This window comes from Equus quagga, chromosome 15, assembly GCF_021613505.1.
Source record: "Equus quagga isolate Etosha38 chromosome 15, UCLA_HA_Equagga_1.0, whole genome shotgun sequence".
Classification (NCBI taxonomy): Eukaryota; Metazoa; Chordata; class Mammalia; order Perissodactyla; family Equidae; genus Equus; species Equus quagga.
The window spans coordinates 32,323,753-32,337,751 of record NC_060281.1 but is presented as its reverse complement, the minus strand read 5'-3'; the positions used below and the strand labels follow the sequence as shown (position 1 = coordinate 32,337,751).

General features: G+C 57.5%; 1 protein-coding gene across 4 annotated transcripts; it reads right to left on the bottom strand.

Annotated features, from left to right (window-relative positions):
• Nucleotides 1-377: 377 nt before the first annotated feature.
• On the bottom strand, nt 378-13,750 carry EHMT2 (euchromatic histone lysine methyltransferase 2). 4 transcript variants are annotated; one of them, XM_046640237.1, is made up of 28 exons: nt 13,703-13,750; nt 12,990-13,056; nt 12,674-12,892; nt 12,326-12,579; nt 11,428-11,512; nt 11,293-11,333; nt 11,024-11,179; nt 9,094-9,231; nt 8,898-9,012; nt 8,637-8,738; nt 8,268-8,416; nt 8,039-8,182; nt 7,721-7,956; nt 7,460-7,642; nt 7,257-7,339; nt 6,643-6,749; nt 6,420-6,542; nt 6,231-6,332; nt 5,294-5,398; nt 5,050-5,204; nt 4,797-4,964; nt 4,203-4,347; nt 3,755-3,832; nt 3,278-3,393; nt 3,094-3,180; nt 1,549-1,627; nt 1,231-1,406; nt 378-886 (listed from the first exon to the last, which is right to left on the bottom strand). In XM_046640237.1, the coding sequence occupies exons 1-28, from the start codon at nt 13,742-13,744 to the stop codon at nt 706-708; spliced, it is 3,636 nt and encodes a 1,211-aa protein (XP_046496193.1). In that variant the 5' UTR covers nt 13,745-13,750; the 3' UTR covers nt 378-705. The 4 variants fall into 4 exon arrangements, with proteins under 4 accessions (XP_046496193.1, XP_046496194.1, XP_046496191.1 ...); XM_046640238.1 differs by lacking the exon at nt 8,637-8,738; XM_046640235.1 differs by lacking the exon at nt 13,703-13,750 and having other exon boundaries at nt 12,990-13,297.
• Nucleotides 13,751-13,999: the final 249 nt, after the last annotated feature.

Here is a 13,999-nt window from a genome sequence, read left to right as displayed (position 1 = left end):
GACTCCGTTCCAGAGGGCGGGAAAGCCGCGCCTGGGACAGGGGCTCAAGGCTGCTTGCTGCAGGCCCGTGTACCATGGCCTGGAGTACTTAACTTGCTCTAAGAAAATCCTTCAGTTTTGCAAACGACCTTAACTGTGGTACACTTACACCCACACCCTCCCGCCGAAGATTAAGTGTTGAGATTTGCCTTTGAGCCCTTGACTAGAGCCTGCCCACAGTGGTCCCCCTACAATACAACCCTCCCCTCCCGCTGGTCGGCTGTCCACACCAGCCACACCTGTCCAGCCTGCTTCCCAGCAGCTCTGCCCCTTGGACCCATGCTCCCTCTGGCTATGTGTGCTCCCCCCTGCCCCTTGCCAAGTCACCTAGACAGTTATTACCAAACCCAACATTTATTGAGAACAAAGGAAACCAGTTGGCATAGAGGCCCATTTCAATTCATCAATCTTCAGCAATGGGGAATGGGGGTAGGGGTGGGGGTGGCCAGCCCTGAAGTCACTCTCCCAGGGAGGAACCAGCTCTGGGAGAGAGGGGCTGTCAGACCTCCAGGGCCTGGCTGGGGTCTCTGGCCGAGGAATGTGTGAAGGGGTAGGGGGAGAGAAGATGGCAGCATCCCCAGGTGTGGGCTGTGAGCAGCAAGTGGCAGAGGCGGCTGCTGAGCCGGTGGCCATCCAGGGGTGGGGAGGGGAGGGTGTGGTCCGCTCTCAGGGGTTGACGGGGGGCAGGGAGCTGAGCTCAGGCAGCAGCTCAGGGTGGGGGTCCAGGCGGGCCAGGCGGCTCTGCTCCAGGGCGATGGCCTCGGCTGAGTGCTTGCACTTCTCAGAGCCACACTGGCAGGTGAAATATTTGCTTTTGATGTCCCAGAAGCGGTCACCATAGTCAAACCTGTCAGAGGAACACATGGGACCTTTAGGACCCAGACCCAGCTGCCCAAGCCCATCCCAAAGCACCCACCCCCTCCTCTTCTCCTGATGGGTTCTAAGCCCTCATATGTTCTAGGGACTTGCAGCCCCAGCACTGCCTGGGAACTTGTTAGAAATCCAGTCTTGGGGCCCATCCCAAATCTACAGGTCACAATCTCTCTGTGAGGCTCAGGATGCTGTTTACACTGCCATCTGGGAAGCTCTGCTCTAATCCATGCTTGGAAACCAGGTGCTCTCCAGCCTTCAGCTTCTGGTCCAGGATTGCTGCATCTCCCACACCCCTGGGCTCACCCTGGGACACCTCACCCCAGCTCCTCCCCAGTCCGGATGTCTCGGGAACTGAAGAAGGCAATGCGTGGAAATCGCAGGTCTTGGTGCAGCATGAAGACCCGGACGGGGATGATGTTGGGGTCACACAGGTGGTTGATGAAGCGGCTGATGTTGCCATAGTAACGAGCATCAATGCAGTACACCTCTCCATCCTGAGGGGAAGGCGTCACTCTTCACACCTACCACCATCCTGCTTGCCTGGCCAACCTTCCTACCCACTGTCCACCCAGTCCCTCCTCCCCAGGTTTCCATCTGCTGACTGGGAGTAGGGGGGCAGAGGGGTCTCCTGCCCACCTTGTTGTCTAAGTCGAAGAGATAAGAATCATCCTCTCTCACATCGGCCTCAGCATCGGAGATCAGCTCCCCGACATACCTGGCGGGCAGGAAGTGGTGGTTCTGAAGATGAGCAGCGGTTATGGGGAGCCAGGTCCAGGCCCTGTCTCTCCTCACAGCCCCATGGAATCCTCTTCCACTATTCTCAGCTGCCCCAGTCACTGTCCGTGAATCTTACGGATCAACATGGCTGGGGTTGGGATGGGTGACCAGGCCACAGTGGGCCCAGAGGACATCATCGGGGTGGGCAGAGAGAGGTGGCTCCCCTCTAGTGGGGGAGTCAGGAGGAGGAACACAGGGATGTAAGCATGTGAGGGGACAACATATGAGACACTCCTGCCAGTGAGGGTCTCCACTGGACAGCTGGAGAGGCAGTGGTGGGAAAGGTAAAGGGAAGGGCCCAAGCCGCGCCAGGGGAAGCCGAGGGTGAGCATGGACAAGCCCGCCTCTAGGGTGAAGGGGTCAGTATCTGCAGGCAGGTGGCCTTGGTGAGGAAATCTGGTCAGGTGAGATGCTGGGAGGTTTGTGGACCGGAAATCACCCAGCAGGTGGTGGCGATGCTAGACTGAAGAACAGGAGAGGGGTCAGGGCTGCAGGAAAGGATGGAGCCACAGGAGCTGTGACGAACTCCAGGAAGGAGCCGGGAGCGAGGACCTCACATTTGGAAAGCAGAGGGAGAGGAGCTGGCGAACAGGAAGGATGAGGACAGTGTCATGGGAGCCAGAGCTACGCACGGTGGCAGATGCAGGAGAATGATGACCGAAACACACAGGGGGTGCAGGGAGGGCAGCATCAGCTGAGGGGTGAGGCAGGTAGAGGCAGATTTGCACAGAAATGAGCGGATAGTGGGGAAATGGGCCCAGGAAGAAGGGCCACTTGTCAGGGAAGTTGGGAGAAGACGTGACAGAGAAAATGGATGGTCCCTTACATAGATAAATGGGGCTGAGGCCTTTTTTTTAAAGGCGAAAGGAGACCTAAATTAAGTTGGAAGGTCATGGGGTAGGACCAAGGCAACAGGGAGATGTTACGGATGCTGGTCAGAGACAGAACAGACAGAGAGGGATGAGGCCCCTGAAGAGGTAGATAGAAAGGCACCTGTTAACACCTCCATTTTGACCAAAAAAATGAGGCTCAAAGAGGTTAAGTAACTTGACCAAGGACACCCAGCAGCAGAGTGGGGCTCAAACCCAGGTCTGTCCCCAGAACTGGCTCTTTCCCAGCTGGAAGGGCAGGGGAAGGGTGTGTGAGGCTGGGAAATACACCGAGGGCGAAAGAAGCAGGGAAGACATGGGCAGTGGTGACACCCTGAGGTCTGGGAAGAGTAGAGGCAGGTGCGGTCTTCAGCTGTGGGGATAGGGGTCAGAGAAGGATGGCTGGAGAGGGGTCAGTGAGAAGAGGTGGGACCCGTCAGGGTGGAGGGCAGAGAGGGAGGCCTGGGAGTCAGCAGTGGCCATGTACCCATCCCTCGCCCCCAGGGGCAAGGTACCCCTCCATCCCCAGACTCACTCGCAGATGAAGGTCCCCTGGGGGATGGTCTGCAGGGCGCGCACCCCCCAGCCCATCTTGGCTGTTCGGTAGAGCTGCAGTCGCACCCTGGGGGTGGGAGAATGGGTGATGTTGAGTGGAGGGACTTGGAAGCCCCACGGGAGGGGATGAAGGGGGATGAGGCGGGGTGAGGGCGGGGCCTCACTTGATGCCGCTCTGCACTACGCGGTTCTTGCAGTTCCTCCAGCAGGAGCATGCCTGGTTACACTCAAAAATCAGCGGCGGCTCGATCTTGTTAAATTCCTGGAGCAGCCGCCCGTCCTGGGGTTGAGGAGGGGAGGACAGTAATTTCTGTGTGGCGCCCACCCCAGCTGTCTGGGACTCCCAAGACTCCACAGAAAAATCCACCGCTGACCCCAACCCAGAGAAAGGGGGGGATGGGCTGGGGGAGGCCACAGATGCTCCGAGATCAGCGAACAGGAAGTACACAACCATCCCCTTGATTTGCATGTCCCTGGGCCAGGCCCATTTCTGTCCTGGCAGCATCTGGGAATGCCAGGTCCTGCCCTGCCCTCTCTGCCACTTCCCTGACAGGGCAGGAGGTGAGGGACAAGGTCCCAGGGAGTTGGCGTTAGTTAGAGGCTAGCTCCTCTGAAGGAGTGGCCAGGGCAAGGGCACATACCTTATCATACCAGCAGCGGATGCTGAGCTGGCCACACAGGCAGTTGGAGCTGGAGCAGTCGTCCACACATGTGCAGTGCTGCAGTGGGAGTCAGGGGTCAGCTCAATCCCCAGAACCAGCCTTGGCCCCTCAACTCTCAATGCTCCCTGACCCTCCCCAGCTGCTGCCCTTTCTCTAGGGTCCCTGTTTTAGGACAGCAGGTGGTGATGGTATCCGGTGAGGGGGAATCAAGATGTTGTTGATGGGGTGTCCCCAGGGCTACCACGAGCCCACGTGATACCTGCATGTGTCCTAGGAAAAGGAGGTCTTTCCCAGCTGGATGTAAGCCCACACCAGAGCTCCCTTTCAGCCTCACTCTCTTTCCAGCTGCCCTTGTTGGCCTACAACTTGCCTATCTGTACTCAGCAGCTCTGGGTGTCCCTCTGGGAGGGCCCAGCCCCCTGCTCACCTGCAGGTGGGTGATGTTGCGGTCGATGTTCATGGTGGACGTCTCGCAGTTCTCTGAGATGTACTTGTAATCCTCGGGGCAGGGCTCCCCGTCCACGCCGTTGACACAGGGAATGGGCACATTCTCGTAGCCCCGAGCCACATCCCTGGCAGAAGGGAGACAGGGCTTGGGGGCTAGAGTATGTGGTGAGGGTGAGAGGAGGGGGCTGGGAGGTCCCTGGGGCCTGGGGAGTGGGCTGGTGAGAGAAGGGGCGTTTCTGGGGGTTCATCAGGATGTGGGGAGTAAGGCTACCATATAAAATGCAGGACGCTCAGTTAAATTTGGATTTCAAGTAGATAAAAAATAATTTTTTGTATAGGTATGTCCCAACACCACATGGAACACTCATACTAAGAAAGTATGCACTGTTCATGTGAAACTTGAATTTAATCAGCTGTCCTCTACTTTTATTTGCTGTACCTGGCAGCCCTAGTGGGGAGGCAGGCGGTTCTGGGGACTCAGTGGGGCATGGGAGGGTGTGGGGGATGTTCTGAGGGTTCAGCGGGGCCTGGGGAGGGGTGGGAGGTGGTTCTGGGTGCAGAGGCCTGGGCTCACCGGCAGATGATCCTCTCCGTGCGGATGGCCCGATTTCCCACCCCGAGCCGAAGCTTGCGGTTGAGCTGGAGTGCAAACCACACGTCAGAGCGCTCAGGAGTCAGGTCCCATGCTGTGTCCCCCTCCTTGTTCCGAAGTTCAGGGTTTGCCCCACGTGACAGGAACAACCTGGGAGGGGACAGGAAGCCCGTGGGGTCTGGGGCTGCGAGAGGTGGTGGAGGGGTGTCAGGCGTGGGGCAGGCGGGGGGCTCACAGCACACAGTCGTGGTAGCTCTCCCGGGCTGCGATGTGCAGGGGCGTGTCCCCATGGTAGTTCACAGCATGGAGGTCGCAGCGGGCGTTCAGTAGCACCTCGGCGATGGCGGCACTGCCGGTGAAGGAAGCCCAGTGCAGGCAGATGTTTTCCTCCTGTGGAGGTGGGAGGGGGCAGGATGGGCCCAGGCTCTACCTTCCTCAGGGCCAGGGGCCATCCCCACCCCAACCAAACTGTCACTCACGTTGTCCGTGAGGGTGACGTCAGCGCCCCGTGTCAGCAGCATGCGGATCACCTCGATGTGCTTGTGCTCTGCGGCCCAGATGATGGGTGTCCACCCCCCACTGTCCTGTGGGTGGGCAGAGAGGGAGGGACGAAGATGGGGGGCAGCCCTTGCCCTGACCCAGGGCACCCTAGCAGCCCTGCTCACCAAAGCAGCATGTGGTCCACAGCATGCACTCTGGAGCAGACTCCCAGCTCCACCACGCACACGCTGCAGGACCCTGGGCAACTTATTATCTCTAGACGGCAGTTTCCTTATCTTTAAGATGGGACTGATAGTGTCTATCACTCAAGGCTGTGGAGTAATTTTTCTCTTTCTAAAAAATACTTAGTTCCCAAGTTTGCCTACTCAAAAGTCCTAGAAGCAGTGACCCTATAGCAATAAACACTCCTAGGCACACAGATGGCAATCTCTAAAAAACTTTTCCTATTTAAAGGAGCTAGAGTTGCTTAGAGAAATGGCAGATTCTGAGTCTGGGGCAGGAAATGTGCTGAAAGATAAGTTTGCTCTCAAAGGCAACTGGGTCATATTAGAAACCACAGGAGCCTACTTCTAGGGGCTCCTTCTGGACAAAGGATGGACCGAGTCAAAGATGGAGAAGAACGACAGTAAGAGACTCCAACACATCCAACATACAAAAAACGAAGAGTTAATGAAGAATCTTATTGGATAGTTCCAGAGATTAAGGCTGCAACTCATTATTTGGAAAAGTGATAAATAAAAAGAAGAAAAAGTGTCAAGAAAAATACACATGAAGAAGGAAAAAGATGGCGACGGACTGGAGCAGCATGAGAGGCAGGAGGAGGGTCAGAGATCAGCCAAGGAGAAAGAGGACCCAGCGCCTGAGGCTGAGCCAAGAACCTGGGGCCAGGCTGGGCGGGCAGCCTGGGCCGCTGACCTGGGCATTGACGTCCACCTGTCCTGTGCTGAGCAGCAGGCTGACCATCTCCAAGTTCCCAATTTTGGCTGCGTGGTGGAGACAGGTGGAACCGTCTTCCTCCTGAGGGAGATGTGGGCAGATGAGTCCTCTGGCTGGTACCTCTAACCGGTCCCTGACCCTGGGCCCCAGTCTGCCCAGCCACCGCACCTTGCTGTAGACACAGCCACCGCGCTGCACCATGTAGCGTGCAACCTCCAGGTGGTTGTTCACCACAGCCTCCATCAGCGGCGTCCGCTGCTGCTTGTCCACTGCATTGATATTGGCTCCAGCCTGCGAGGAGGGGGCACATGGGCTGGTACCAGGGAGGGGATGGGCAGGGGAGGGGTCCAAGGGCCTGGTCAATGAGGCAGGGGGCCGGGCCTGTGCTGACCTGCAGCAGCACGTGGCAGATCTCCACGGAGCCCTTCTGGGCGGCTGCATGCAGAGGCGTGCGCTTGCTCTGCTGGTCGCTCTGGAAGTTGGGGTCCAGGTTGTCCACTGCGGGGAGAGCCCGCCACACCGGGAGAGGGAGGGACAAGTGGTAAGCGAGCTAGGGGGCAGGTGGCACCTCCTCCAGGAAGGCTTCTCAGGGCCCCAACCTGGGTCAGGACCCCCTCCTGGGCCTTCTTTGTGCTGCCTCCACCATGGCTCTTATCAGAGAGTAAGGAGTGAACAGCACTAGCTCTGCCTGAGCTCAAACTGGCCCTGCCCCTTAGTACCACCACTGTGCACTGGGCAAGGTAGTTAACCTTTCTGAGCCTCCGCTGGGAAGGCTGAAGTGAGTGAATGTGTATAAGCACTCAGAACAGTATCCAGAGCCTATGTGCTCATCGTTGCCAAAGCCCTCATCATTCCAGGTTATCTGTGTCTGTGTCCCCAACCACTTTAAGTCCTTTGGGGAAAGGACAATGTCCTTCATTGCTGCACTCCTGGCCCCGAGCTCAGTGCCTGGTATATCATCGGTGCTCAATCAAGGTTTGCTGAACAAATGAGCGGAATACTCACACAGCATGAGGATCACCTTCTGCAGCTCCCCCTGCTTCACTGACAGGTACAACTGCCGGGGGTGGAAACGGAGTTTCTTCCGCCTGCCATGGTGAGGGAGGGAGAGGGCGTGGGCTCCTCAAGCATCCGCCTCAACATCAACATCAGATCCACCCTTACAGCCCCAGCCCTAGTCACACCCCTGAGACCAATCCCCCACTCACCTCTCTGACTCCTGGATGACCAGGGCCTTCTCCAGGGCCTCCCGGCCTGGCCCAGGTGGCAGCCCCACGGCTGAGAGGCAGCCCCCATTGGGCAGGGTCAGGGAGGGCCCTGAGCTGTCGATGGTGTCAGCCAGAGGGTCACAGGGTGGGCGCCGGGGCTCCCCATGCCCTCGCATCCGGGCGCTGTGGGAGAAGGCGCCAATGTCGGGGGCGACAGGGATGGGGCAGGCAACAGATAGAAGGGAAAGGGGAGGACAGTACCTGGGCTGGGAAGTGTCTGCTCTTCCAGGGGCATCCTGGGCCGGGGGGGGGGGGGCAGGGGCGGCAGTGCCGGCTGGTGGGGTCACCCCGTCTCCCCGGGGGATGGTCACCTCCTGGGCTTCAGATGCGTCCTCCCCACAGTGAGGACAGAAAACCATCCCATTCAGCTGGGACACACAGGCCTTGTGGAAGCGGTGGGCCACACGGAAGTCGGGGTGGCACTCCAGGAAGGTGCCCTGGGGACAGGGAAACATGTGAGGCTCTGGGAGCCCCTTCCTCTGTGGGACACACTGCCTGTCTGCCCCACAGGTCACTCACCGCTGTACAGAAGTAGCCACAGCCCGGGCAGCAGTGGTGTTTGACCATGCGGGCGCGGTGGGTCTCACAGAGCACCATCAGTGCCACTCGGCTTGATGGCCTCATGGTCTCCCGCTTGAGGATTGCAGCATTGCAGCCTGACAGCTGTGGGTAGTGAGGATGGGCGAGAAGAGAAGTGAGGCTGGGGCTGGATCGCCCTGGCACCTCTCCTACCAGCCCAGAGGCCCACCTCTCCATCCACACTCTCTGTGGCCATGCACTTGTGCCCCGCTCTCTCGCTGATGCGGTCAATCTTGGGTGCCTCCATGCGGCAGCTGCAGAGGGGCAACTCCTCAAACCCGCGCTCAGTCTCCAGTGAAGACGTGTCATTGGACACCCCTTGGATGGAGGAACAAGGGAGCTGAGGGAGGCCTTGTCCTTCACCCACTGGGACCCCTGGTGGGGCCTCTCACTCCCACCCTGCCTTTCCCTCCATGTTCCAGAACCCCCAAAGCCTGGCCATGGACACCCCAGCTCCAGCGGGGTCCCCCTCCTCCCAGTTCCCTCCAGCCCTGAGGGCGCCCCCTAGTGGCTCCCTATCCCAGCAATTGGCAATTACCAGCGTGGTTGGGGGAGAGGGTCCCCTCGCTGGGCAGCTCCAGGGACCCCAGAGGGACCTCCATGTACTCACTGGGGCCTGAGGAGCCCACACCATTCACTCCTGACACAGAGACAGAGAGAGTGAGAGTGCGAGCTCACAGGTGCCTGGACATGTGGTACATGCGGGTGTGCATGCGTGAGCGGGTGTGTACGTGTGCGCTCTCTGGGGGCCGGGAGGGGGTTTGGAGGAGTGGACCCAAAAGCAGAAGAGCCTCCTCACCTCGTGGCTCCTTGGCCCTCGGAGGCTCCCGCTTCCGCCGTTTCCGTGATGGCTTCACCCACGGGCTGTCCTTCCGCCATTTCTTCTTGGCTTTGCGCCGGCCGCTGGAACCACTCTGGGGAGGAGGAAGAGAGTTAGAGAGCCTGGACCCCAGCCCACACCCCCTCCTCTGCGGACTCAGATCTCCAGCTCTCACCCTGTCTGACTGATTGCCTGACTCCTCATCTTCTTCTTCTTCCTCTTCTTCCTCCTCTTCCTCTTCTTCTTCCTCTTCTTCCTCTTCCTCCTCCTCCTCTTCCTCGCTCAGTTGTTCAGCGAGAGCTTCAACCTCAGACTGGGAGAGAGGCCAAGTGGGTCTGGGGAAACAGCAACCCCCAGGCCACAGCTCTCTCCTGGGGGGCACTTGGGGGAGAGAGGCAGAGCAGCACACAACCAAGCCCCAAGCCTCAGACAGTGAGGGGAGATAGAGAAAACAACAATTACGCAGGCATGGCTCCCTGGTGGAGGTGAATGTAAGGAGGGAAAGGGCTGGATAAAGAGAGGGTTTGTACAATTTTATACAGCAGTGAAAAAGAAGGTGCTATAGTTAGATGCAACAACACACGTGAATCCTGGCAACACAGCATTAAGCAAAAAAAAGTTAAGTTCCAGAAAACAGACGTATAGTATGACCTCTTTTTATGAAGTTCATAAATAGGCAAGACTACCAATGGCTGCTAAAGATATTAGATGAAAAGCTAATGAGGGGGGCCAGCCCGGTGGCACAGCAGTTAAGTGAGCACATTCAGCTTCGCCGGCCTGGAGTTCACCGGTTCGGATCCCTGGTGTGGACATGGCAGTGCTTAGCAAGCCATGCTGTGGTAGGCGTCCCACATATAAAGTAGAGGAAGATGGGCATGGATGTTAGCTCAGGGCCAGTCTTCCTTAGCAAAAAGAAGACTGGCGGCAGAAGTTAGCCTAGGACTAATCTTCCTCAAAAAAAAAAAAAAAAACAAAGAAATATTGGGCAGAGAGGAATGCGTCAATCCCCATCCAATCAGCCAACTCCTAAACATGAGGAATTGTGTAGGACAACTGACCTGGTTTCTTCAACAAATAAATGGCAAGAAAAAAATTTTTTAGAAGATGAGGGAAGCTATACATCAAGAGAGAGCTAACACAAATGTTAATCAAATCAGTGTGTGGACCTCATTTGAATCTGGACAAAGCAAAATCCATTTATAAAACAAGTGAGGAAATGTGAAGATGGACTGGTAGTCAAGTGATGGTATGAAGGAATCACTGGTAAATTTCTTAGGTGTGAAAACAGTAATGCAGCGATGTTTGAAAACAGAAATAGACCTTTTGTTTAGAGATACATATGGAAATATTTGTAGATAAAATGATATGATCTCTGGGATTTGCTGTGAAACAATCCAGTAGGTGTGTGTGTTGTGGGAGAAAGAGATGAGTCAAGATCAGCTGTGTTTTGGTAATTGTGGGAGCTGGGTGACGGCCACATAGGGCTCACTCCTCTATTTTTTTTTTTGAGGAAGATTAGCCCTGAGCTAACATTTGCCAATCCTCCTCTTTTTGCTGAGGAAGACTGGCCCTGAGCTAACATCCCTGCCCATCTTCCTCTACTTTATATGTGGCACGCCTACCACAGCATGGCTTGCCAAGCCGTGCCATGTCTGCACCCGGGATCTGAACCAGCAAACCCCGGGCAGCCGAAGCAGAACGTGTGAACTTAACAGCTGTGCCACCGGGCTGGCCCCGAACTCCTCTATTCTTTCCTGTATATTCGTTAAGTTTCTACAATAAAACATTAAATGAAAGCAACATAGACAAAACTAAGCATTATGTTGCAAAAGCAAACATGTATGAGATAAAACCAAACAAAGAGCAAAGGCATAAACAAACAAATAGCAAGTAAACCACGAAATGGGGTGTGGGACCCAAAGTTAAGGATGGTGGTCACCACTGTGGAGAGAGGTAAGGAAATGGAATGGGGTGGAGCACACACTGGGAACAAGTTATAGACAGGATGGGGCAGTGAATTAGTGGGTGTTCAGAAGATGAAAAAGTAAGGCAGGCAAGACTGGAGAGCAGGTGTGCTGGCCAGGAGGGTAGCCACTCCCTCTCACCTTGCTGTCAGAGTCCACACGCTCATCTACAGAGTAGGAATCATAGTAGAGGCTGAAGTCGTCACCCACTACTGTCTCCCACTCCTCCAGGGACCCAGGGTCTCCCTTCTCCAGGGTCACTTCTCCCGAACCCCGGGCAGAGCCCAACTCCTCTGACTAGGAAAAGATCAAAAAATTGAAGCTCCTGGCACTCCCCCACCAACCTCCCATTTCTGGGGAGGGCAGCCCCCCAGGTGGAGAGGCCTTGTTCCATGCCTCTCCTGGCTCACCAGGCCACCTCCTGCGTTCAGCTTCCTCCTCTTGGCCACATCTGGAAGGTGAGAGTGAAAGGCATGAGACCTGCACTCTAACCCCTCAGGCCGGGCCAGGCCAAGCCACAGGTGGGTGGGGGGGGGGGGACTGACCTGAGGTGACCTTCCCCAGGGAGTGCACGTCATCACTCATGCGGAAATGCTGCACTTCAGGGGGCCGCTTCTCAGGGACTGGGGGCTGAGGGTGAGAGGGAGCACACTTAAGGTCAGGGAACATTTAGCCTGGATCGCCAGGTGGGGGTGGAGTGGTGAGCCACACCCTCAACAATGCCATCTGAGTACTGAGAACACGTCAATAACACAAACTGCTGTTTCCCGGAGAGGAAGCGTGTCAAGCACATCCCATACCTAACACTCACTCACTTCTTCAAGCACGCAGAAGCAGGCCCTTTCTCCCCATTTTACAGATGAGAAAACAAAGGTTAAGGCCTTGACTAAAGCTACTCAAACCACATTCAGAACAAAATGATATCCAGAGCCCTAAAAACATTGTCATAAAGCCTGTGAGATTCTGGGGCCTTTGTCATTTGCCTTCTCTGTCATTTTTGTGGCCTTCATCTCCTTCCCTGTAGGGACTTGGCAAAATCTTTAAAAATGGAGCAGGGGCAGTTTCAAAGTAGGGAGGAAAAGTTCCCTTGGGGCTTGCTTTGAGGTAGAAAGGAAGAGTGGTTTGAAGTTTCTTTACACAGTCATTACCATAAGAGTAATTAAGACATTAACTACATAATTAACTCATTGACACTTCTCTCTTCTACTCCTCTCTCCCCAAGAATGTAAACTCCAGGAAGACAGGAACCTGTGTGTTCACAGATTAAACCCCAGCCTAGAATTCAACATACAGTAACCCCTTGGTAAATATGTGAAGCTGTGAATAGATTAGAGAAAGCCTAAAGCTAAATTGTAACAAAAGCCCACAAGCTATTTACAGTTGATTACCCCTGTTGATTACCCCTGTCTCTCTCACTCCCCACAATCCTCCTCCAATCCTCACCTGTCCATTGCCGGGTTTGGACATGGTTTTCCTGGCTCGGTGGACCTTGGGTGGCCCCTCTGGGCTGGCTGTAGCAGGAGGGGGTTCAGGTCCTGCTGCCACTGCCCCCTGAGCCCCTGGCATACTCAGCAGCCTCATAGCCAAACTTTGGACTGATGGGGGTGATTTTCCAGCCCCTGTCATTGACATCTTGGCCCGGCTGGGACAGGCACTCCCCTTGCTGGGGGAAGACGGGAACGACTTTGTGGCATGGCCTGGAAAACAGGCAGGCAGGCAGAAGACAAGATAAGGGGGAAGGCAGAGTCAGAGGATACCCCATCTCACCCCTCAGACTCCGCAGCCTCTCACCCAGCAGGATGCGGCCCCCATGGAGGTCCCCATCTCCCTCGAGATTCTCAGGTTCTTCCCCGATAAGTGGTGTGGCCCCTACAGGGGTGTCAGCCCCCTCATCGCCGACGGTCACAGTGACAGAGGCTGGGGATGAGGGGCCAGCAGGCTCCAGGGAGTCAGGGTTGGCCTTGGGCAGAGTCTCCTCACTACGAGGGGTGTCCCCCAAAGAGCCATGAACTGTAAAGGAAGATAAAAAGTTCAGCGTTTAGGACTCAGGGGATCCTGTGTTGGGGGAGGTGAAGGTCCAGTCGGGCCGTTTCTGCCAGAAACTCACCTCTCTCGGTGGCTCCTCTGGGCTCCTTCTCCAGCACCAGCGCCCCCATCTCAGCAGGGGCCTCCCCCTGGGAGGGGACACAAGGGATAGGAGGACTGGTCAGCCCAGTAGGAAGTTGGGGGGCCCAGGACGCCTGGGCCCTGGGAAGAGAGAGTAGGCTCCGGGGCCTACCTCTTCCTCTATGGGGGCCCCCCCTTCCGCGGCCTCGGCTGCCCGGAGGGGCCGCACGACCCCTCCCCCGGGCCCGCATCAACCCCCTCCCTCTCGGTAGACCCCGCATCTCAGGGGCCGAGAAGAGAGGAGGGGGAGGGGGCGGGGCCTCTGCGCCCCGGCCCCGCCCCCTCCTCCCGGCTGCACGCGCCGCTCCCCCTTTGTCCCCCAGGCCGCGGGGACCCCGGGCACCAACCCCTCCAGCGCCCGCTGCCCCCCAGCCCGGTGGACGGCCCCTCGTGCCCCTCGCGCGTGCTCCTGGGGCCCCGGCGCCTGCCGCCCACTCGGGGGCAGCCGGCGGCTGCACGCGCGCCTCCGTGCCCACTCCCCCCACCTCCCACCCCCTGGTCCCCTCATCCGCCCCCGGTGCTGGCCCTCCGGAGTGCTGCAAGTCCCGCCCGGGCCCCCCGGCCCCGTTGCACCCCCGGAGCATTGCACGGGCGCGCGCTTCCCCCGGGCGCGCGCGCGGGCATGCACCCGCCTCTCCCCCTCCCCTTCCGCACCTCGGCGGCCGCCGCCGCTGCAGCTCCCGCCGCCGCCGCCATCGCCGCTTGCGCGGGGGGCCGAGCCGGCGCGCGGCCGCCCCGGGTCACGTGGGCGGGGGAGGGAGGGCTAAGAGGAGCCTTAAAGGAGCCAGTACGCTCTTTCTGGCCTTTTTCCCCAGAGAGCGGCTTCGGAGACGGCAGTGGCTGTCCTAGGCTGGGGCCTGCAGGGGAGAATGCCTTCCATTCCTGGCCTCAGCCCAGCGGGGAACCGAAGGCGAGGCACGCCTGGGTCCAGGTGTGGCTTCTGCATCCCCT

What these genes read in the sequence shown, in the direction of transcription:
- EHMT2 (XM_046640235.1), bottom strand. Translation starts at nt 13,269, where the DNA reads ATGCGGGGTCTACCGAGAGGGAGGGGGTTGATGCGGGCCCGGGGGAGG. An exon ending in GTAGTGCAGAGCGGCATCAA is followed by an intron (nt 3,181 to 3,277) that starts GTGAGGCCCCGC and finishes TCCCACCCCCAG; the next exon opens with GGTGCGACTGCAGCTCTACC. An exon ending in CGGACTGGGGAGGAGCTGGG is followed by an intron (nt 887 to 1,230) that starts GTGAGGTGTCCC and finishes TTCCTCTGACAG; the next exon opens with GTTTGACTATGGTGACCGCT.